A 25504-nucleotide genomic window follows, 5' to 3' on the forward strand; every position below is an offset into this window, starting at 1 on the left:
AGACTGTACCTAGAGGAGGCTGCAGCAGCATCCTGGGAAAGATGTTTGCCCCTTCCACTACCCGTGGTGGTGGAATAGACTGTACCTAGAGGAGGCTGCAGCAGCATCCTGGGAAAGATGTTTGCCCCTTCCACTACCCGTGGTGGTGGAATAGACTGTACCTAGAGGAGGCTGCAGCAGCATCCTGGGAAAGATGTTTGCCCCTTCCACTACCCATGGTGGTGGAATAGAGTGTACCTAGAGGAGGCTGCAGCAGCATCCTGGGAAAGATGTTTGCCCCTTGCACTACCCGTGGTGGTGGAATAGACTGTACCTAGAGGAGGCTGCAGCAGCATCCTGGGAAAGATGTTTGCCCCTTCCACTACCCGTGGTGGTGGAATAGACTGTACCTAGAGGAGGCTGCAGCAGCATCCTGGGAAAGATGTTTGCCCCTTCCACTACCCGTGGTGGTGGAATAGACTGTACCTAGAGGAGGCTGCAGCAGCATCCTGGGAAAGATGTTTGCCCCTTCCACTACCCGTGGTGGTGGAATAGACTTACCTAGAGGAGGCTGCAGCAGCATCCTGGGAAAGATGTTTGCCCCTTCCACTACCCGTGGTGGTGGAATAGACTGTACCTAGAGGAGGCTGCAGCAGCATCCTGGGAAAGATGTTTGCCCCTTCCACTACCCGTGGTGGTGGAATAGACTGTACCTAGAGGAGGCTGCAGCAGCATCCTGGGAAAGATGTTTGCCCCTTCCACTACCCGTGGTGGTGGAATAGACTGTACCTAGAGGAGGCTGCAGCAGCATCCTGGGAAAGATGTTTGCCCCTTGCACTACCCGTGGTGGTGGAATAGACTGTACCTAGAGGAGGCTGCAGCAGCATCCTGGGAAAGATGTTTGCCCCTTGCACTACCCGTGGTGGTGGAATAGACTGACAACCTAGAGGAGGCTGCAGCAGCATCCTGGGAAAGATGTTTGCCCCTTGCACTACCCGTGGTGGTGGAATAGACTGTACCTAGAGGAGGCTGCAGCAGCATCCTGGGAAAGATGTTTGCCCCTTCCACTACCCGTGGTGGTGGAATAGACTGTACCTAGAGGAGGCTGCAGCAGCATCCTGGGAAAGATGTTTGCCCCTTCCACTACCCGTGGTGGTGGACTTAGGTACCTAGAGGAGGCTGCAGCAGCATCCTGGGAAAGATGTTTGCCCCTTCCACTACCCGTGGTGGTGGAATGTTAGACTGTACTGTACCTAGAGGAGGCTGCAGCAGCATCCTGGGAAAGATGTTTGCCCCTTCCACTACCCGTGGTGGTGGAATAGACTGTACCTAGAGGAGGCTGCAGCAGCATCCTGGGAAAGATGTTTGCCCCTTCCACTACCCGTGGTGGTGGAATAGACTGTACCTAGAGGAGGCTGCAGCAGCATCCTGGGAAAGATGTTTGCCCCTTCCACTACCCGTGGTGGTGGAATAGACTGTACCTAGAGGAGGCTGCAGCAGCATCCTGGGAAAGATGTTTGCCCCTTCCACTACCCGTGGTGGTGGAACAGACTGTACCTAGAGGAGGCTGCAGCAGCATCCTGGGAAAGATGTTTGCCCCTTCCACTACCCGTGGTGGTGGAACAGACTGTACCTAGAGGAGGCTGCAGCAGCATCCTGGGAAAGATGTTTGCCCCTTCCACTACCCGTGGTGGTGGAATAGACTGCACCTAGAGGAGGCTGCAGCAGCATCCTGGGAAAGATGTTTTTGGTGCACGAAATCATAACACTTCCTACTGTTGTAATAAATGAATGTATGGTCTTCAAGCTTGATTAAGTAACGCATACATTATTCTCCTAAATGTAACCTATACATTCACATTCTTTGTAACGATTATATCTTCCGTTGCTTTAAACTAGCAGCTAGCTCATATCCATCCATGTGTTGTTCCTCATCTTTTTCCTCGAAGCAATTCCGTTACGAGGCAACAAAAAAAAAAGACAGATAGAGGCCTTCAATCAAACAGAGAAATATGTTTATGCACCAAGTCAGGGATTCTTGCATTCATGGCTTTGAGATGTAAGTTTACAGTAAATCATTTTAGAAAAAAATAATATTAGACGTGACTCAATGTTATGTTGCTTTTCTTCCAAGCCTTTATACACCCGAGTCAGGAAGAAGAGACAACTAGTAGACAACTGTCTCTTAATAGTGAATTCCCCAGTCTAGATTAAAGATCATAATTAATTGATTAGTTTGAATCAATTGTGTTGAGGCTTGGCTGGAGGAAAAACCTGGCCTAAGACCCAGTTTATGCTAGCTGCATCGTTTGTTTATTTAGTATTTATACAAGGCAGAAACATTGTTATCTTGCTGATTTAAAAAAAATAGAATGACAAGTTTCAGTGAGAAGCATAGCAACATCAAGGCAACTTTTGTAACAATTGATCCCGTTTTCCCAAAACCAAGCCCACCCATTAGCCTCCGATACCTTTTACATGTGATATGTTAGCCACTTAGCAGACGCTCTTATCCAGAGTGACTTAGGTAGTGAGTGCAGACATTTTAATATAACGTTTCATTTTCAGTATCCTAATGTTATTTTTGTTTTGTGTTTTCTGATTGTTTCAGTACATGCACACAACAAGCTTTGGACAAGGTCTTCCACTGAGCCACCATCTCCAAAGTTCACTCAAAAAGGAAATGGAAGTGAAGTGGGTTTGATTTAGTTTTAAGTTAGTTAACAAAAGTGAAATAATTATATCTTTTAAGATTCCAATGTTGAAAGCTAGTTATCACTTGGCTCATGTAAATTCTGTAGTTGCCTCTTTAAACATCACAAGGTCTACATCCACAGTGTTCTCATTTCTCCCATGTAAATGTTGTAGCTACATAAAAATATTAAATAAATATTTTATTTGGGAAATATCCTGTCTTTGCTCTTTTCTTCATTGCCATGCTGATGATTTCACTTTGTATTTTGTGTTAATACACAAAGTAATCAAAAAACTTGATCTAATTTTCATATTCATAAATTTGCAGCAAACAGTAGAACGTTCGACACAAGTTTCTTAAAATAGTTTGTCTGAAGTTCACAAGTCTCTCCGGTAAAATTTGGCGCAACAGGTTGCTACAAAACACATTTGCATGTAAAAATAGTAGTCTTTGGCAAATGGCTAAAGATTTGCCACAAACTGTTCGCCAAGAAGCCTGTTTTTTTTCTGTAAGGGAGATCCAGGATGAGTATCCTGGATGAGACCCATCGCTGGAGGCTGCAGTCTTAGCAGTAACCCTGGTAACAGACCGGGTCTTAGCAGTAACCCTGGTAACGGACCCTTAGGGAGAGCGGGACAAAGACACCGGCTGGACAGAGGTGGGATTCCATCCCAGATACCGCCTCTCTCTCTGTTTCTCTCTTTCTTTCCTCTGGTCTGTCTGTTTCTGATTGTCTCTTTCTTTCCTCTGGTCTGTCTGTTTCTGATTGTCTCTTTCTTTCCTCTGGTCTGTCTGTTTCTGATTGTCTCTTTCTTTCCTCTGGTCTGTCTGTTTCTGATTGTCTCTTTCTTTCCTCTGGTCTGTCTGTTTCTGATTGTCTCTTTCTTTCCTCTGGTCTGTCTGTTTCTGATTGTCTCCTTCTTTCCTCTGGTCTGTCTGTTTCTGATTGTCTCTTTCTTTCCTCTGGTCTGTCTGTTTCTGATTGTCTCTTTCTTTCCTCTGGTCTGTCTGTTTCTGATTGTCTCTTTCTTTCCTCTGGTCTGTCTGTTTCTGATTGTCTCCTTCTTTCCTCTGGTCTGTCTGTTTCTGATTGTCTCTTTCTTTCCTCTGGTCTGTCTGTTTCTGATTGTCTCTTTCTTTCCTCTGGTCTGTCTGTTTCTGATTGTCTCCTTCTTTCCTCTGGTCTGTCTGTTTCTGATTGTCTCTTTCTTTCCTCTGGTCTGTCTGTTTCTGATTGTCTCTTTCTTTCCTCTGGTCTGTCTGTTTCTGATTGTCTCTTTCTTTCCTCTGGTCTGTCTGTTTCTGATTGTCTCTTTCTTTCCTCTGGTCTGTCTGTTTCTGATTGTCTCCTTCTTTCCTCTGGTCTGTCTGTTTCTGATTGTCTCCTTCTTTCCTCTGGTCTGTCTGTTTCTGATTGTCTCTTTCTTTCCTCTGGTCTGTCTGTTTCTGATTGTCTCTTTCTTTCCTCTGGTCTGTCTGTTTCTGATTGTCTCTTTCTTTCCTCTGGTCTGTCTGTTTCTGATTGTCTCCTTCTTTCCTCTGGTCTGTCTGTTTCTGATTGTCTCTTTCTTTCCTCTGGTCTGTCTGTTTCTGATTGTCTCTTTCTTTCCTCTGGTCTGTCTGTTTCTGATTGTCTCTTTCTTTCCTCTGGTCTGTCTGTTTCTGATTGTCTCCTTCTTTCCTCTGGTCTGTCTGTTTCTGATTGTCTCTTTCTTTCCTCTGGTCTGTCTGTTTCTGATTGTCTCTTTCTTTCCTCTGGTCTGTCTGTTTCTGATTGTTTCTTTCTTTCCTCTGGTCTGTCTGTTTCTGATTGTCTCCTTCTTTCCTCTGGTCTGTCTGTTTCTGATTGTCTCTTTCTTTCCTCTGGTCTGTCTGTTTCTGATTGTTTCTTTCTTTCTTGTGTTTCTTTTTTCTTCCATCTCTCTGTTTCTGTCTCTCCACGAAGCATGCATTTGCCCTGAACAAAACCAGGGAAAAGTTCGTTTTTGTTATCAATCGCATAGCTACTGTTTGTGTTTGTGTGTGTCTACGCAGAGACGTGTATGAGTGAGGAGAGGCACCGGTCTGTGGCGAACGGGGAGCGAGCTGTGCCAAAACGGTGACGCATCTCTCCCGTTATTCTGGCAATGATCACCTGGATTTACCGCTGTGTTGTTGTTACCGACCCGTTTTGTAGTGTTGTTGTTATGTAAGGTAACAACATCCCACCCGGCTTCCTGTTGCTTAACTTACGAGAGAGAGAGTTTATGTTGCAAGTCTGGACGCCTAGCACGCGCACAAGTAGCAACTCTGGTGTTCCTTCCGTGAGTTGGTCAGAGGAGGTCAACACGCACATCCCGTCTACTATTCCTAATATCTCTTCCAAAAACGACAGAGGCAGAAGTTGTTACATGAAACAATGATCTCCACTGTTGGTAAAGAAATGGTCAACGAAAAGTCCACCGGAAAGTCCACCGGAAAGTCAGAATGAGTTTATTAGTACTGTGAACAGGTAGGCTATGACGCCCGCGTGGAAGCAACCGTTCGGATGCGACGTGGCGACGGACACTAGATGGAGAGCAGTAGGTGAGTGGAAAGTTTAAAACTATGAAATTTAATGCTTTAAAAGTAAAAATGATACATTTTCTCAAATTCATGTGTTGTCCAGTCTTAATATTTATTCTGTAGCTTAGAAAAAGGATATATATTTTTTTTAATGTTAAGAAAAAACATTATTGTCATTATATATGTTAATTGTGAAGCTCATCCTGTGAAGGATTTGAGTGGGAGTAAGAGCCTATAGATACAGTACAACTGTATTTTGTACAGCCAGGTCATCCGTTATACAAGTCAGTATTTGATGTCCATCCATGTCTGAGGATGTCAGGAGATGATGCAGAAACCTGCCACTAGGGGGCAACAGTGAGCACTGCTAGCTTCAAGAAGGTTACAGTTTTGTTAGGGTGTTGTGGACAGGGATGGTGGATGGGCGCTAAAGGTTGCATGTTCAAATCTAGTAATAGAACATTGTTTTTCAGATTTTTGTTTGTTTTGTAGCCTAGTGGGTAGAGCGTTGGGCCAGTAACCGAAAGGTTGCTGGATCAAATCCCCCGACCTGACAAGGTAAAAACATCTGTCGTTCTGCCCCTGAACAAGGCAGTTGGCCTACCGGGGAACAGTGGGTTGTCATTGTAAATAAGAATTTGTTCTTAACTGACTTGCCTAGTTAAATAAAGGTTAAATAAAATAAATTTAAGCCTATGTAACAGATATCCAGGGAAGACTAGAAGACTGGTCTCAGTACCAGTGTAACAGATATCCTGGGAGGACTAGAAGACTGGTCTCAGTACCAGTGTAACAGATATCCAGGGAGGACTAGAAGACTGGTCTCAGTACCAGTGTAACAGATATCCTGGGAGGACTAGAAGACTGGTCTCAGTACCAGTGTAACAGATATCCTGGGAGGACTAGAAGACTGGTCTCAGTACCAGTGTAACAGATAACCAGGGAAGACTAGAAGACTGGTCTCAGTACCAGTGTAACAGATATCCTGGGAGGACTAGAAGACTGGTCTCAGTACCAGTGTAACAGATATCCTGGGAGGACTCAGTACCAGTGTAACAGATATCCTGGGAGGACTAACAGAAGACTGGTCTCAGTACCAGTGTAACAGATATCCTGGGAGGACTAGAAGACTGGTCTCAGTACCAGTGTAACAGATATCCTGGGAGGACTAGAAGACTGGTCTCAGTACCAGTGTAACAGATAACCAGGGAAGAATAGAAGACTGGTCTCAGTACCAGTGTAACAGATATCCTGGGAGGACTAGAAGACTGGTCTCAGTACCAGTGTAACAGATAACCAGGGAAGAATAGAAGACTGGTCTCAGTGCCAGTGTAACAGATATCCAGGGAGGACTAGAAGACTGGTCTCAGTACCAGTGTAACAGATATCCTGGGAGGACTAGAAGACTGGTCTCAGTACCAGTGTAACAGATATCCAGGGAGGACTAGAAGACTGGTCTCAGTACTAGTGTAACAGATATCCTGGGAGGACTAGAAGACTGGTCTCAGTACCAGTGTAACAGATAACCAGGGAAGACTAGAAGTCTGGTCTCAGTACCAGTGTAACAGATGTGATGGTACTTCGTAATCAAATCAAAGTTTACAGTGAAATACTTACTTACAGGCTCTAACCAATGGTGCGGGGGGGAAAAAAGGTGTGTGTGTGTGTGTGTGTGTGTGTGTGTGTGTGTGTGTGTGTGTGTGTGTGTGTGTGTGTGTGTGTGTGTGTGTGTGTGTGTGTGTGTGTGTGTGTGTGTGTGTGTGTGTGTGTGTGTGTGTGTGTGTGTGTGTGTGTGTGTAAAAGTAAAGAAATAAAACAACAGTAAAAAGACATTAGAAAATAACAGTAGCGAGGCTACATACAGACACCTGTTAGTCAGGCTGATTGAGGTAGTATATACAGACACCTGTTAGTCAGGCTGATTGAGGTAGTATATACAGACACCTGTTAGTCAGGCTGATTGAGGTAGTATATACAGACACCTGTTAGTCAGGCTGATTGAGGTAGTATATACAGACACCTGTTAGTCAGGCTGATTGAGGTAGTATATACAGACACCTGTTAGTCAGGCTGATTGAGGTAGTATATACAGACACCTGTTAGTCAGGCTGATTGAGGTAGTATATACAGACACCTGTTAGTCAGGCTGATTGAGGTAGTATATACAGACACCTGTTAGTCAGGCTGATTGAGGTAGTATATACAGACACCTGTTAGTCAGGCTGATTGAGGTAGTATATACAGACACCTGTTAGTCAGGCTGATTGAGGTAGTATATACAGACACCTGTTAGACAGGCTGATTGAGGTAGTATGTACATGTAGGTATATACAGACACCTGTTAGTCAGGCTGATTGAGGTAGTATGTACATGTAGGTATATACAGACACCTGTTAGTCAGGCTTATTGAGGTAGTATGTACATGTAGGTATATACAGACACCTGTTAAACAGGCTGATTGAGGTAGTATGTACAGACACCTGTTAGTCAGGCTGATTGAGGTAGTATATACATGTAGGTATATACAGACACCTGTTAGACAGGCTGATTGAGGTAGTATGTACATGTAGGTATATACAGACACCTGTTAGACAGGCTGATTGAGGTAGTATGTACATGTAGGTATATACAGACACCTGTTAGTCAGGCTGATTGAGGTAGTATGTACATGTAGGTATATACAGACACCTGTTAGTCAGGCTGATTGAGGTAGTATGTACATGTAGGTATATACAGACACCTGTTAGACAGGCTGATTGAGGTAGTATGTACATGTAGGTATATACAGACACCTGTTAGACAGGCTGATTGAGGTAGTATGTACATGTAGGTATATACAGACACCTGTTAGACAGGCTGATTGAGGTAGTATGTACATGTAGGTATATACAGACACCTGTTAGACAGGCTGATTGAGGTAGTATGTACATGTAGGTATATACAGACACCTGTTAGTCAGGCTGATTGAGGTAGTATATACAGACACCTGTTAGTCAGGCTGATTGAGGTAGTATATACAGACACCTGTTAGTCAGGCTGATTGAGGTAGTATGTACAGACACCTGTTAGACAGGCTGATTGAGGTAGTATATACAGACACCTGTTAGTCAGGCTGATTGAGGTAGTATATACAGACACCTGTTAGACAGGCTGATTGAGGTAGTATATACAGACACCTGTTAGTCAGGCTGATTGAGGTAGTATGTACAGACACCTGTTAGTCAGGCTGATTGAGGTAGTATATACAGACACCTGTTAGTCAGGCTGATTTGTATGTACATGTAGGTATATACAGACACCTGTTAGACAGGCTGATTGAGGTAGTATATACAGACACCTGTTAGTCAGGCTGATTGAGGTAGTATGTACAGACACCTGTTAGTCAGGCTGATTGAGGTAGTATATACAGACACCTGTTAGTCAGGCTTATTGAGGTAGTATATACAGACACCTGTTAGTCAGGCTGATTGAGGTAGTATATACAGACACCTGTTAGTCAGGCTGATTGAGGTAGTATATACAGACACCTGTTAGTCAGGCTGATTGAGGTAGTATATACAGACACCTGTTAGTCAGGCTGATTGAGGTAGTATGTACATGTAGGTATATACAGACACCTGTTAGACAGGCTGATTGAGGTAGTATATACAGACACCTGTTAGTCAGGCTGATTGAGGTAGTATATACAGACACCTGTTAGTCAGGCTGATTGAGGTAGTATATACAGACACCTGTTAGTCAGGCTGATTGAGGTAGTATGTACATGTAGGTATATACAGACACCTGTTAGTCAGGCTGATTGAGGTAGTATGTACATGTAGGTATATACAGACACCTGTTAACAAGGCTGATTGAGGTAGTATGTACATGTAGGTATATACAGACACCTGTTAGACAGGCTGATTGAGGTAGTATATACAGACACCTGTTAGACAGGCTGATTGAGGTAGTATATACAGACACCTGTTAGTCAGGCTGATTGAGGTAGTATATACAGACACCTGTTAGTCAGGCTGATTGAGGTAGTATATACAGACACCTGTTAGTCAGGCTGATTGAGGTAGTATGTACATGTAGGTATATACAGACACCTGTTAGTCAGGCTGATTGAGGTAGTATATACAGACACCTGTTAGTCAGGCTGATTGAGGTAGTATATACAGACACCTGTTAGTCAGGCTGATTGAGGTAGTATGTACATGTAGGTATATACAGACACCTGTTAGACAGGCTGATTGAGGTAGTATATACAGACACCTGTTAGACAGGCTTATTGAGGTAGTATGTACATGTAGGTATATACAGACACCTGTTAGTCAGGCTGATTGTAGTATGTACATGTAGTATGTACAGACACCTGTTAGACAGGCTGATTGAGGTAGTATATACAGACACCTGTTAGACAGGCTGATTGAGGTAGTATATACAGACACCTGTTAGACAGGCTGATTGAGGTAGTATGTACATGTAGGTATATACAGACACCTGTTAGTCAGGCTGATTGAGGTAGTATGTACATGTAGGTATATACAGACACCTGTTAGTCAGGCTGATTGAGGTAGTATGTACAGACACCTGTTAGTCAGGCTGATTGAGGTAGTAAGGCTGATTGAGGTAGTATGTACATGTAGGTATATACAGACACCTGTTAGTCAGGCTTATTGAGGTAGTATGTACATGTAGGTATATACAGACACCTGTTAGTCAGGCTGATTGAGGTAGTATGTACATGTAGGTATATACAGACACCTGTTAGTCAGGCTTATTGAGGTAGTATGTACATGTAGGTATATACAGACACCTGTTAGTCAGGCTGATTGAGGTAGTATGTACATGTAGGTATATACAGACACCTGTTAGACAGGCTGATTGAGGTAGTATGTACATGTAGGTATATACAGACACCTGTTAGACAGACTGATTGAGGTAGTATGTACATGTAGGTATATACAGACACCTGTTAGTCAGGCTGATTGAGGTATGTATGTAGTCATGATTGAGGTAGTATGTACAGACAGACACCTGTTAGACAGGCTGATTGAGGTAGTATGTACATGTAGGTATATACAGACACCTGTTAGACAGGCTGATTGAGGTAGTATGTACATGTAGGTATATACAGACACCTGTTAGTCAGGCTTATTGAGGTAGTATGTACATGTAGGTATATACAGACACCTGTTAGACAGGCTGATTGAGGTAGTATATACAGACACCTGTTAGACAGGCTGATTGAGGTAGTATATACAGACACCTGTTAGTCAGACTGATTGAGGTAGTATATACAGACACCTGTTAGTCAGGCTGATTGAGGTAGTATGTACATGTAGGTATATACAGACACCTGTTAGACAGGCTGATTGAGGTAGTATATACAGACACCTGTTAGACAGGCTTATTGAGGTAGTATGTACATGTAGGTATATACAGACACCTGTTAGTCAGGCTGATTGAGGTAGTATGTACATGTAGGTATATACAGACACCTGTTAGACAGGCTGATTGAGGTAGTATATACAGACACCTGTTAGACAGGCTGATTGAGGTAGTATATACAGACACCTGTTAGTCAGGCTGATTGAGGTAGTATGTACATGTAGGTATATACAGACACCTGTTAGACAGGCTGATTGAGGTAGTATGTACATGTAGGTATATACAGACACCTGTTAGACAGGCTGATTGAGGTAGTATATACAGACACCTGTTAGACAGGCTGATTGAGGTAGTATATACAGACACCTGTTAGACAGGCTTATTGAGGTAGTATGTACATGTAGGTATATACAGACACCTGTTAGTCAGGCTGATTGAGGTAGTATGTACATGTAGGTATATACAGACACCTGTTAGACAGGCTGATTGAGGTAGTATGTACATGTAGGTATATACAGACACCTGTTAGACAGGCTGATTGAGGTAGTATATACAGACACCTGTTAGTCAGGCTTATTGAGGTAGTATGTACATGTAGGTATATACAGACACCTGTTAGTCAGGCTGATTGAGGTAGTATGTACATGTAGGTATATACAGACACCTGTTAGACAGGCTGATTGAGGTAGTATGTACATGTAGGTATATACAGACACCTGTTAGACAGGCTGATTGAGGTAGTATATACAGACACCTGTTAGTCAGGCTGATTGAGGTAGTATGTATATGTAGGTATATACAGACACCTGTTAGTCAGGCTGATTGAGGTAGTATGTACATGTAGGTATATACAGACACCTGTTAGACAGGCTGATTGAGGTAGTATATACAGACACCTGTTAGTCAGGCTGATTGAGGTAGTATGTACATGTAGGTATATACAGACACCTGTTAGACAGGCTGATTGAGGTAGTATATACAGACAAAGAAAGAAAGTCCTGTCCACCAATGGTCCCAGTTCATCTGTACTTTATTCTAGTACGATTCTACTACGACGATGATAGACACAACGATGCACATTAGATGTGCAGGATAACAGTATGTTGATGGCTGTAGATTCCTGGTTCGTCTGTTAGCATGGAAATAAATGAGAATTAGCAGGGGGAGCCAACGGGACCATTACAAATAGAGAATGCTAGCTAACTCACTCTCACAGCAATAACATACAAAAGCACATCCCAGGATTCCCCCTTATATCTACCAGGTAACGTGCACATATATCTTACACACATCAGGGCATGTATATAGAGCTCCTACAGGTTGAACATCTGAAAATAGAATAGACTATTTCAAAACGTGACCTACCGATTTGACCTACCGCTTGCATTTCAATATCAGACTGGGAAGAAGTTACGTTCGCGATCTCCCCCTATCTACAAGCATGACCAATGGCATAACACCTTATTGACATGTGGCTTCATCCAACCAATAGGAATACATAAACATTGAATACATATTTCTGCCGTGTCAAGTGGAAACATAACCGCGCCTGTTACACCTATCCCAAACCTTAACCCTTACCTTAACCATTCAGAATGAATGCCTAAACTTCCAATTTCAGAGTTAATGCCTAAATCTAACATTAAACACTTCGAAATGTGAAGTTTGGAACAACTTGAAAATTTGACGTTTGAGAAACATGGATGAACGTCAAATTGTGACGTGAGACTGTGAGAGCTGGTTGATTTTGTATCATGGCGGCCATTGTGGTATGTGTGTGTATCCGTGTGTTTTTTCCTGAAAGTGAAACATCCTCAACTTGGCGTTTCTGACGCTCCATTAAACATGCAGTTTCAGCAGAGAACAAGGCCACGCGTTTGTTGTCCTTCTGTAGCTCAGTTGGTAGAGCATGGCGCTTGTAACGCCAGGGTAGTGGGTTCGATTCCCGGCACCACCCATACGTAGAATGTATGCACACATGACTGTAAGTCGCTTTGGATAAAAGCGTCTGCTAAATGGCATATATTATTATTATATTATTATTATTATTATTATTATATTATTATTATTATAATTATTATTATTATTATTATTATTATTATTATTATTATTATTATTATTATTATTATTATATTATATTATTATAGTAAAGAAATACGGCTGATCAGATTTGAGCTTCTTCTATCTCTTGGATTGCAGGGGCCAGGTTCTTTGAGTGCCGAGCTCTCCCCCTCCCCCTCCCCCACCCTCAGCCCTGGCCGTCTCTCCTCCCGTCTAAATTATTCACGCTTCCTCAAGGACCATGTGTCATGTTACTTGCTCTATCTAAAGAAAACAGTAGCCCAGTTAACCTATATACAGACAGCTGTTGAGGACACATTTTGAAAGTGGACCTAACTAACCTGTTGATTCTCTCTCAGACACATACATCGCAAAGCAGACACACACAGGCTTAAACACCCAAACACACTGACACACCCCAATACACACCCAAACACACTGACACAACCCAATACACACCCAAACACACTGACACACCCCAATACACACCCAAACACACTGACACACCCCAATACACACCCAAACACACTGACACAACCCAATACACACCCAAACACACTGACACACCCCAATACACACCCAAACACACTGACACAACCCAATACACACCAAAACACACTGACACACCCCAATACACACCCAAACACACTGACAATACACACCCAAACACACTGACACAACCCAATACACACCCAAACACACTGACACACCCCAATACACACAAACCCAAACACACTGACACAACCCAATACACACCCACACTGACACACCCCAATACAAACACACTGACACACCCCAATACACACCCAAACACACTGACACACCCCAATACACACCCAAACACACTGACACACCCCAATACACACCCAAACACACTGACACACCCCAATACACACCCAAACACACTGACACACCCCAATACACACCCAAACACACTGACACACCCCAATACACACCCAAACACACTGACACACCCCAATACACACCCAAACACACTGACACACCCCAATACACACCCAAACACACTGACACAACCCAATACACACCCAAACACACTGACACACCCCAATACACACCCAAACACACTGACACACCCCAATACACACCCAAACACACTGACACACCCCAATACACACCCAAACACACTGACACACTGACACACCCCAATACACACCCAAACACACTGACACACCCCAATACACACCCAAACACACTGACACACCCCAATACACACCCAAACACACTGACACACCCCAATACACACCCAAACACACTGACACACCCCAATACACACCCAAACAGGCACTTCACACACAACAACCCAACCAGACTGTCCATACACCCTACTCACACACACCTTGACACGGATGCACACACACATACACACCCTAACACACATTCTAAACTGAACTCCACACACCCCTCTCACACTCCCAATCATCTTCAGAGGGTCAGAGTGAAAAGCGGAACTAGAGAGAGACTATAGAGACTATCCTCACCGATAGGTCCACTTACCCAGGAAGAGGAGATAGACACACCCCTCGCCCCACGCAGCAGGAACTGTAAGCTCTCTGATCGACCCAATCAGAGAGCAGGGAGGGCTCCACTTCCTCCCGTAACCAGGAAGCAAACAGGAAACAGACCAAATGACCAGGAAGTAGAGAAACTGCACGTCGGTCCTGCCCGATGCCACACTGGATCAATCTGTAGGTTTGAGGAGGAGTCCCTCAGCCAATCAGAACATTGCTCCTCAGATTCTAAACAGGAAAAGGCGGGGACTAAACAGGAAATTATTTTTGACCTCCCATCGGACAATAGTGATGTCACTCTGTCGGATATTGAGCGTTACTATGACATCGGCCGCACGGTCGGCGACGGAAACTTTGCTGTCGTCGGCGCAACAACGGGGAAGCCTTTGCTGTAAAGATTGTGGAGCGCTCAAAGCTGATTGGTCGAGAGCTCATGATGCAGAACGAGCTGAGCATTCTGGGTAGCTTGTCACATCCCCGCGTGGTGCGCCTCTTCACACACCACCACACACACACACATTCCTATATTGTCATGGAGATGGTTACCGGGGGCGACCTGTTCGAGGCGATTGCAGAGCGTGGGAAGTTTCCGGAAGAGGAGGCGGGGCACATGGTGTAAGACCATAGTACACAGAGACCTGAAACCTGAAAACCTACTGGTGAGGCAGTGTGTGTGTGTGTGAATAGGTAAATCAATAGGTGGAGTACAGTAGTGATGGTATCTCTCTCTGCCTTCCAGGTGGAGTACAGTAGTGATGGTATCTCTCTCTGTCTTCCAGGTGGAGTACAGTAGTGATGGTATCTCTCTCTCTCTTCCAGGTGGAGTACAGTAGTGATGGTATCTCTCTCTGTCTTCCAGGTGGAGTACAGTAGTGATGGTATCTCTCTGTCTTCCAGGTGGAGTACAGTAGTGATGGTATCTCTCTCTGTCTTCCAGGTGGAGTACAGTAGTGATGGTATCTCTCTCTGTCTTCCAGGTGGAGTACAGTAGTGATGGTATATCTCTGTCTTCCAGGTGGAGTACAGTAGTGATGGTATATCTTTCTGTCTTCCAGGTGGAGTACAGTAGTGATGGTATCTCTCTGTCTTCCAGGTGGAGTACAGTAGTGATGGTATCTCTCTCTGTCTTCCAGGTGGAGTACAGTAGTGATGGTATCTCTCTCTGTCTTCCAGGTGGAGTACAGTAGTGATGGTATCTATCTCTGTCTTCCAGGTGGAGTACAGTAGTGATGGTATCTCTCTCTCTCTTCCAGGTGGAGTACTGTAGTGATGGTATCTCTCTCTGTCTTCCAGGTGGAGTACAGTAGTGATGGTATCTCTCTCTGTCTTCCAGGTGGAGTACAGTAGTGATGGTATCTCTCTCTGTCTTCCAGGTGGAGTACAGTAGTGATGGTATCTCTCTCTCTTCCAGGTGGAGTACAGTAGTGATGGTATCTCTCTCTCTCTCTCTCTCTCTCTCTGGTAGAGTACAGTAGTGATGGTATCTCTCGGTATCTCTCTCTGGTAGAGTACAGTGGTGATGGTATGTCTCTCTCTCTCTCTCTCTCTCTCTCTCTCTCTCTCTCTCTCTCTCTCTCTCTCTCTCTCTCTCTCTCTCTCTCTCTCTGGTAGAGTACAGTAGTGATGGTATCTCTCTCTCTCTCTCTCTGGTAGAGTACAGTAGTGATGGTATCTCTCGGTATCTCTCTCTGGTAGAGTACAGTGGTGATGGTATGTCTCTCTCTCTCTCTCTCTCTGGTAGAGTACAGTAGTGATGGTATCTCTCTCTCTCTCTCTCTCTCTCTCTCTCTCTCTCTCTCTCTCTCTCTCTCTCTCTCTCTCTCTCTCTCTCTAGTAGAGTACAGTAGTGATGGTATCTCTCTCTCTCTCTGGTAGAGTACAGTAGTGATGGTATCTCTCTCTCTCTCTCTGGTAGAGTACAGTAGTGATGGTATCTCTCTCTCTCTCTCTCTCTGGTAGAGTACAGTAGTGATGGTATCTCTCTCTCTCTCTCTCTGGTAGAGTACAGTAGTGATGGTATCTCTCTCTCTCTCTCTGGTAGAGTACAGTAGTGATGGTATCTCTCTCTCTCTCTCTCTGGTAGAGTACAGTGGTGATGGTATGTCTCTCTCTCTCTCTCTCTCTCTCTCTGGTAGAGTACAGTGGTGATGGTATGTCTCTCTCTCTGGTAGAGTACAGTAGTGATGGTATCTCTCTCTCTCTGGTAGAGTACAGTAGTGATGTTATCTCTCTCTCTCTCTCTCTCTGGTAGAGTACAGTGGTGATGGTATGTCTCTCTCTCTCTCTCTCTCTGGTAGAGTACAGTGGTGATGGTATGTCTCTCTCTCTCTCTCTCTCTCTCTCTCTCTCTGGTAGAGTACAGTAGTGATGGTATCTCTCTCTCTCTCTCTGGTAGAGTACAGTGGTGATGGTATGTCTCTCTCTCTCTTCAAGGTGGAGTACAGTAATGATAGGGTCAGTAGGCTGAAGCTGGGTGATTTTGGTCTAGCCATGGTTGTAACAGAACCCATCTTCACTGTTTGTGGAACACCCACCTATGTCGCCCCGCAGATCCTCTCAGAGACAGGTGACAACATCTGTCCCTTTATACTGTATCTATCACTTTATTTCTCTCTCTATCAATTACTTACCTCTGTCTGTCACTCTATCACTTTATTTATTTTTCTACCAATGACTTACCTCTATCACAATCTTTGTCGTCTCTGTTCACCTCTCTCTCTTTCTCTCCATCCCTCTACCTCTCTCTCTGCAGGGTATGGTCTGCCGGTAGACCTGTGGGCGTTGGGGGTGATAGTCCACATCCTGCTCTGTGGGTTCCCTCCATTCCGGAGAAGGGACAGAGACCAAGAGGAGCTGTTCCAGATGATCAGAGAGGGACACCTCACCTTCCTGGCCCCTTACTGGGATCACATATCTGACGGTGAGTCACACACATATGTATAGACATAAGCACGCACTTACACACACGTACACTACCAGTCAAAAGTTTTAGAACACCTACTCATTCAAGGGTTTTTCTTTATTTTTTACTATTTTCTACATTGTAGAATAATAACGAAGAGATAAACTATGAAATAACACATATGGAATCATGTAGAAACCAAAAAAAGTGTTCAACAAATCAAAATATATTTTATATTTGAGATTCTTTAAAGTAGCCACCCTTTGCCTTGATGACAGCTTTGCACACTCTTGGCATTCTCTCAACTAGCTTCATGAGGTAGTCACCTGGAATGCATTTCAATTAACACGTGTGCCTTGTTAACAGTTAATTTGTGGAATTTCTTTCCTCCTTAATACGTTTGAGAAAATCAGTTGTGTTGTGACAAGGTAGGGGTGCTATACAGAAGATAGCCCATATTATGTCAAGAACAGCTCAAATAAGCAAAGAGAAACGACAGTCCATCATTAATTTAAGACATGAAGGTCAGTCAATACGGAAAATGTCAAGAACTTTGAAAGTTTCTTCAAGTGCAGTCGCAAAAACTATCAAGCTCTATGATGAAGCTGGCTCTCATGAGGACAGCCTCAGGAAAGGTCCTCATGCTGCACTCTAAAGTTTATTAGAGTTACCAGCCTCAGAAATTGCAGCCCAAATAAATGCTTCACATAGTTCAAGTAACAGACACATCTCAACATCAACTGTTCAGAGGAGACTGTGTGAATCAAGCCTTCATGGTCCAATTGCACCAATAATAAGAAGAGACTTGCTCGGGCCAAGAAACACGGACAATGGACATTAGACCGGTGGAAATCTGTCCTTTGGTCTGATGAGTCCAAGTTTGAGACTTTTGGGTCCAACCGCTGTGTCTTTGTGAGACGCAGAGTAGGTGAATGGATGATCTCAGCATGTGTATTTCCCACCGTGAAGCATGGAGGAGGAGGTGTGATGGTGTCGGGGTGCTTTGCTGGTGACACTGTCAGTGATTTATTTAGAATTCAAGGCACACTTAACCAACATGGCTATCACATCATTCTGCAGTGATACGCCATCCCCTCTGGTTTGCACTTATTGGGACTATCATTTGTTTTTCAACAGGACAATGACCCAACACACCTCCAGGCTTTGTCAGGGCTATTTGATCAAGAAGGAGAGTGATGGAGTGCTGCATCAGATGACCTGGCCTCCACAATCACCCAACCTCAACCCAATTGAGATGGTTTGGGATGAGTTAGACCGCAGAGTGAAGGAAAGGCAGCCAACAAGTGCTCAGCATATGTGGGAACTCCTTCAAGAGAGAATGCCAAGAGTGTGCAAAGCTGTCATCAAGGCAAAGGCTACTTTGAAGAATCTAAAATCTAAAATATATTTTGATTTGTTTAACACTTTTATGCTTACTTTATTTCACAGTTTTGACCTCTTCGTTAGTATTCTACAATGTAGAAAATAGTAAAAATAAAGAAAAACCCTTGAATGAGTAGGTACGTCCAAACTTTTGACTGGTACTGTACATACACGCATACACACTTAAGCTTGTAGACACATTTATACACACATGCTCACACATATTTGACCCTCTCTGACCGTGTATGTGTGTCTGTGTGTGTGTGTCTGTGTGTGTCTGTGCGTATATGTGTGTGTAGCAGCACAAGGCCTGGTGAAAGCCTTACTACAGGTGAATCCAACAGAGCGACTGACAGCAGTGCAGACTCTGAAGCATCCCTGGATTCAGACCACTACAGACCAGAACAGACCAGTACCGACCAGCACAGAGTCCATCCCCTACAGACCAGTACCGACCAGCACAGAGTCCATCCCCTACAGACCAGTACCGACCAGCACAGAGTCCATCCCCTACAGACCAGTACCGACCAGCATAGAGTCCATCCCCTACAGACCAGTACCGACCAGCACAGAGTCCATCCCCTACAGACCAGTACCGACCAGCACAGAGTCCATCCCCTACAGACCAGTACCGACCAGCACAGAGTCCATCCCCTACAGACCAGTACCGACCAGCACAGAGTCCATCCCCTACAGACCAGTACCGACCAGCACAGAGTCCATCCCCTACAGACCAGTACCGACCAGCACAAACCAGTAAAGAACAGCACAGATCACTACAGACCATCAGAGAGCATCAAAATCATCAACACAACTTAAGTCATCGAATGCCCCAAGCAACCAGTCGTCTGCTCCAACAAAAGCACATCCAATCCAGCCAGCCCACCACCCATCCAGCCAGCCCACCACCCATCCAGCCCACCACCCACCCATCCAGCCAGCCCACCACCCATCCAGCCCACCACCCACCCATCCAGCCAGCCCACCACCCACCCATCCAGCCAGCCCACCACCCACCCAGCCAGCCCAACACCCATCCAGCCCACCACCCACCCATCCAGCCCTCCACCCACCCATCCAGCCCACCACCCATCCAGACCACCACCCACCCATCCAGCCAGCCCACCACCCATCCAGCCCACCACCCACCCATCCAGCCAGCCCACCACCCATCCAGCCCACCACCCATCCAGCCCACCACCCACCCATCCAGCCAGCCAGACTTTAAACACTTATCATTCAGGACTTGTAAAGATCTGATATTCTGTACAGAGTGCCCCCCATTGCAATACACTGATGTTCACTTCCTCTTCAACTATAGACGTAGATGGTAGGTTGTAGTATTTAGATGGTAGGTTGTAGTATTTAGATGGTAGGTTGTAGTATTTAGATGGTAGGTTGTAGTATTTAGATGGTAGGTTGTAGTATTTAGATGGTAGGTTGTAGTATTTAGATGGTAGGTTGTAGTATTTAGATGGTAGGTTGTAGTATTTAGATGGCAGGTTGTAGTATTTAGATGATAGGTTGTAGTATTTAGATGGTAGGTTGTAGTATTTAGATGGTAGGTTGTAGTATTTAGATGTAGATGGTAGGTTGTAGTATTTAGATGGGCAGGTTGTAGTATTTAGATGGCAGGTTGTAGTATTTAGATGGGCAGGTTGTAGTATTTAGATGGTAGGTTGTAGTATTTAGATGTAGATGGTAGGTTGTAGTATTTAGATGGTAGGTTGTAGTATTTAGATGGTAGGTTGTAGTATTTAGATGGGCAGGTTGTAGTATTTAGATGGTAGGTTGTAGTATTTAGATGGTAGGTTGTAGTATTTAGATGGTAGGTTGTAGTATTTAGATGGTAGGTTGTAGTATTTAGATGGGCAGGTTGTAGTATTTAGATGGGCAGGTTGTAGTGTTTAGATGGGCAGGTTGTAGTGTTTAGATGGTTGGTTGTAGTATTTAGATGGTAGGTTGTAGTATTTAGATGGTAGGTTGTAGTATTTAGATGGTAGGTTGTAGTATTTAGATGGTAGGTTGTAGTATTTAGATGGTAGGTTGTAGTATTTAGATGTAGATGGTAGGTTGTAGTATTTAGATGGTAGGTTGTAGTATTTAGATGGTAGGTTGTAGTATTTAGATGGTAGGTTGTAGTATTTAGATGTAGATGGTAGGTTGTAGTATTTAGATGGGCAGGTTGTAGTATTTAGATGGTAGGTTGTAGTATTTAGATGGTAGGTTGTAGTATTTAGATGTAGATGGTAGGTTGTAGTATTTTTAGATGGTAGGTTGTAGTATTTAGATGGTAGGTTGTAGTATTTAGATGTAGATGGTAGGTTGTAGTATTTAGATGTAGATGGTAGGTTGTAGTATTTAGATGGTAGGTTGTAGTATTTAGATGGTAGGTTGTAGTATTTAGATGTAGATGGTAGGTTGTAGTATTTAGATGGTAGGTTGTAGTATTTAGATGGTAGGTTGTAGTATTTAGATGTAGATGGTAGGTTGTAGTATTTAGATGGTAGGTTGTAGTATTTAGATGGTAGGTTGTAGTATTTAGATGTAGATGGTAGGTTGTAGTATTTAGATGGTAGGTTGTAGTATTTAGATGGTAGGTTGTAGTATTTAGATGTAGATGGTAGGTTGTAGTATTTAGATGGTAGGTTGTAGTATTTAGATGTAGATGGTAGGTTGTAGTATTTAGATGGTAGGTTGTAGTATTTAGATGGTAGGTTGTAGTATTTAGATGTAGATGGTAGGTTGTAGTATTTAGATGGTAGTATTTAGATGGTAGGTTGTAGTATTTAGATGGTAGGTTGTAGTATTTAGATGGTAGGTTGTAGTATTTAGATGGTAGGTTGTAGTATTTAGATGGTAGGTTGTAGTATTTAGATGGTAGGTTGTAGTATTTAGATGGTAGGTTGTAGTATTTAGATGGTAGGTTGTAGTATTTAGATGGTAGGTTGTAGTATTTAGATGTAGATGGTAGGTTGTAGTATTTAGATGGTAGGTTGTAGTATTTAGATGGTAGGTTGTAGTATTTAGATGGTAGGTTGTAGTATTTAGATGGTAGGTTGTAGTATTTAGATGGTAGGTTGTAGTATTTAGATGGTAGGTTGTAGTATTTAGATGTAGATGGTAGGTTGTAGTATTTAGATGGTAGGTTGTAGTATTTAGATGGTAGGTTGTAGTATTTAGATGGTAGGTTGTAGTATTTAGATGGTAGGTTGTAGTATTTAGATGGTAGGTTGTAGTATTTAGATGGTAGGTTGTAGTATTTAGATGGTAGGTTGTAGTATTTAGATGGTAGGTTGTAGTATTTAGATGGGCAGGTTGTAGTATTTAGATGGGCAGGTTGTAGTGTTTAGATGGGCAGGTTGTAGTGTTTAGATGGTTGGTTGTAGTATTTAGATGGTAGGTTGTAGTATTTAGATGGTAGGTTGTAGTATTTAGATGGTAGGTTGTAGTATTTAGATGGTAGGTTGTAGTATTTAGATGGTAGGTTGTAGTATTTAGATGTAGATGGTAGGTTGTAGTATTTAGATGGTAGGTTGTAGTATTTAGATGGTAGGTTGTAGTATTTAGATGGTAGGTTGTAGTATTTAGATGTAGATGGTAGGTTGTAGTATTTAGATGGGCAGGTTGTAGTATTTAGATGGTAGGTTGTAGTATTTAGATGGTAGGTTGTAGTATTTAGATGTAGATGGTAGGTTGTAGTATTTAGATGTAGATGGTAGGTTGTAGTATTTAGATGGTAGGTTGTAGTATTTAGATGTAGATGGTAGGTTGTAGTATTTAGATGTAGATGGTAGGTTGTAGTATTTAGATGGTAGGTTGTAGTATTTAGATGGTAGGTTGTAGTATTTAGATGTAGATGGTAGGTTGTAGTATTTAGATGGTAGGTTGTAGTATTTAGATGGTAGGTTGTAGTATTTAGATGTAGATGGTAGGTTGTAGTATTTAGATGGTAGGTTGTGTATTTAGATGGTAGGTTGTAGTATTTAGATTAGATGGTAGGTTGTAGTATTTAGATGGTAGGTTGTAGTATTTAGATGGTAGGTTGTAGTATTTAGATGTAGATGGTAGGTTGTAGTATTTAGATGTAGATGGTAGGTTGTAGTATTTAGATGGTAGGTTGTAGTATTTAGATGGTAGGTTGTAGTATTTAGATGGTAGGTTGTAGTATTTAGATGTAGATGGTAGGTTGTAGTATTTAGATGGTAGGTTGTAGTATTTAGATGGTAGGTTGTAGTATTTAGATGTAGATGGTAGGTTGTAGTATTTAGATGGTAGGTTGTAGTATTTAGATGGTAGGTTGTAGTATTTAGATGGTAGGTTGTAGTATTTAGATGTAGATGGTAGGTTGTAGTATTTAGATGTAGATGGTAGGTTGTAGTATTTAGATGTAGATGGTAGGTTGTAGTATTTAGATGGTAGGTTGTAGTATTTAGATGTAGATGGTAGGTTGTAGTATTTAGATGTAGATGGTAGGTTGTAGTATTTAGATGGTAGGTTGTAGTATTTAGATGGTAGGTTGTAGTATTTAGATGTAGATGGTAGGTTGTAGTATTTAGATGGTAGGTTGTAGTATTTAGATGGTAGGTTGTAGTATTTAGATGGTAGGTTGTAGTATTTAGATGGTAGGTTGTAGTATTTAGATGGTAGGTTGTAGTATTTAGATGGTAGGTTGTAGTATTTAGATGATAGGTTGTAGTATTTAGATGGTAGGTTGTAGTATTTAGATGGTAGGTTGTAGTATTTAGATGGTAGGTTGTAGTATTTAGATGTAGATGGTAGGTTGTAGTATTTAGATGGTAGGTTGTAGTATTTAGATGTAGATGGTAGGTTGTAGTATTTAGATGGTAGGTTGTAGTATTTAGATGGTAGGTTGTAGTATTTAGATGTAGATGGTAGGTTGTAGTATTTAGATGGTAGGTTGTAGTATTTAGATGGTAGGTTGTAGTATTTAGATGGTAGGTTGTAGTATTTAGATGGTAGGTTGTAGTATTTAGATGGTAGGTTGTAGTATTTAGATGGTAGGTTGTAGTATTTAGATGGTAGGTTGTAGTATTTAGATGGTAGGTTGTAGTATTTAGATGGTATGTATTTAGATGGTAGGTTGTAGTATTTAGATGGTAGGTTGTAGTATTTAGATGGTAGGTTGTAGTATTTAGATGGTAGGTTGTAGTATTTAGATGGTAGGTTGTAGTATTTAGATGGTAGGTTGTAGTATTTAGATGGTAGGTTGTAGTATTTAGATGGTAGGTTGTAGTATTTAGATGGTAGGTTGTAGTATTTAGATGGTAGGTTGTAGTATTTAGATGGTAGGTTGTAGTATTTAGATGGTAGGTTGTAGTATTTAGATGGTAGGTTGTAGTATTTAGATGGTAGGTTGTAGTATTTAGATGGTAGGTTGTAGTATTTAGTTCAGTAGATGATCTAATATCGAACATGACAGATAACTTAATACTTTCAATAAATGTTTTTTTTTCTGACCCCGTGTAGTACACACACACTAGTAATAAATATCTAAACTTACTTTGAACTGACGTGCTATATGACAATAACACGAGGACAGCCCATCAGAATCTATTATTTATTTATCATTGGTTTACCACAGAATTATTTTAATACAGTGACATCATCAACAGTGCATTAGAGCAGTGTTTCCCAAACTCGGTCCCCCCATCCCCCCGGACCTGCCCCCCCCCCATCCCCTCAGGTCCTGCCCCCCATCCCCCGGACCTGCCCCCCCCCCATCCCCTCAGGTCCTGCCCCCCATCCCCCCCGGACCTGCCCCCCTTCCCCCGGACCTGCCCCCCATCCCCTCAGGTCCTGCCCCCCATCCCCTCAGGTCCTGCCCCCCATCCCCCCGGACCTGCCCCCCTTCCCCCCGGACCTGCCCCATCCCCTCAGGTCCTGCCCCCCATCCCCTCAGGTCCTGCCCCCCATCCCCTCAGGTCCTGCCCCCCATCCCCCGGTCCTGTCCCCCCCCATCCCCCAGGTCATGTCCTGCCCCCCCCCACCCCCAGCACTGCACGGCTGATTCAAATAACCAACTCATCATCAAGCTTTGATGATTTGAATCAGATGTGTAGTGTTAGGACAACAAACCAAAACGTGCACCCAGGGGGGGGGGGGGGGGGGGGCAGGACTGAGTTTGGGAAACACTGGTCTAGGAAAGAGGGAGGAGGGTTGCATCCATAGAAATATGACTAGAGTGGACAAAGCACCCTCAGATCATAGAGTTAGTGGGAGGAGCCAAATAAACATTTTCACATTTTAACCAGCATCCAAAGATATGGTTTGGAGGCCATCTTGGATACGCTGTTGGACCCAGTTTTGAGTATTGTTGAATTGAAAAGTATGTTTTATATCCTTACTAAGTGTTTTAAATGATTATATATCAAGTTTAAAAACAATTGATCACAAAAATAGATAAGTTACCCAAGCCCTGAGTTGTTGGAAACCAAACCCATCCTTGTTCTGTTTGAAGATAGACATCACGGAGACAGGTTTAAAAGACAAGCAATATCACATACTAATGTCATCACACACAACCATCATCACATACTAATGTCATCACACACAACCATCATCACATACTAATGTCATCACACACAACCATCATCACATACTAATGTCATCACACACAACCATCATCACATACTAATGTCATCACACACAACCATCATCACATACTAATGTCATCACACACACAACCAAAAATAAATCATCATTATCGGGTCACTTCTGTCCTTCTATTGGTCCGCTGGTCTAAAGAGAGCCCGTCCCCTGAAGCTAAACTCATTTACATTTTTACATTTAAGTCATTTAGCAGACGCTCTTATCCAGAGCGACTTACAAATTGGTGCATTCACCTTCTGACATCGAGTGGAACAGTCACTTTACAATAGTGCATCTAAATCTTAAAGGGGGGGGTGAGAGGGATTACTTATCCTATCCTAGGTATTCCTTAAAGAGGTGGGGTTTCAGGTGTCTCCGGAAGGTGGTGATTGACTCCGCTGTCCTGGCGTCGTGAGGGAGTTT

At 43.1% G+C, this 25504-nt stretch overlaps 1 protein-coding gene across 3 annotated transcripts; it reads left to right on the plus strand.

Moving 5' to 3' along the window:
* The first annotated feature begins 4602 nt into the window (after positions 1–4602).
* On the plus strand, positions 4603–19394 carry LOC124042680 (serine/threonine-protein kinase DCLK3-like). 3 transcript variants are annotated; one of them, XM_046360764.1, is made up of 4 exons: positions 4603–5239; positions 16618–16750; positions 16937–17104; positions 18769–19394. In XM_046360764.1, exons 2-4 carry the CDS (start codon positions 16675–16677, stop codon positions 19227–19229), a joined length of 705 nt encoding a protein of 234 aa, XP_046216720.1. In that variant the 5' UTR covers positions 4603–5239; positions 16618–16674; the 3' UTR covers positions 19230–19394. The 3 variants fall into 3 exon arrangements, with proteins under 3 accessions (XP_046216720.1, XP_046216719.1, XP_046216721.1); XM_046360763.1 differs by lacking the exon at positions 4603–5239 and having other exon boundaries at positions 16564–16750; XM_046360765.1 differs by lacking the exons at positions 4603–5239; positions 18769–19394 and adding an exon at positions 18224–18272 and having other exon boundaries at positions 16564–16750.
* The last annotated feature ends 6110 nt before the right edge of the window (positions 19395–25504 follow it).

Source organism: Oncorhynchus gorbuscha, linkage group LG09 (genome assembly GCF_021184085.1).
Source record: "Oncorhynchus gorbuscha isolate QuinsamMale2020 ecotype Even-year linkage group LG09, OgorEven_v1.0, whole genome shotgun sequence".
In the NCBI taxonomy this organism is placed as follows: domain Eukaryota; kingdom Metazoa; phylum Chordata; class Actinopteri; order Salmoniformes; family Salmonidae; genus Oncorhynchus; species Oncorhynchus gorbuscha.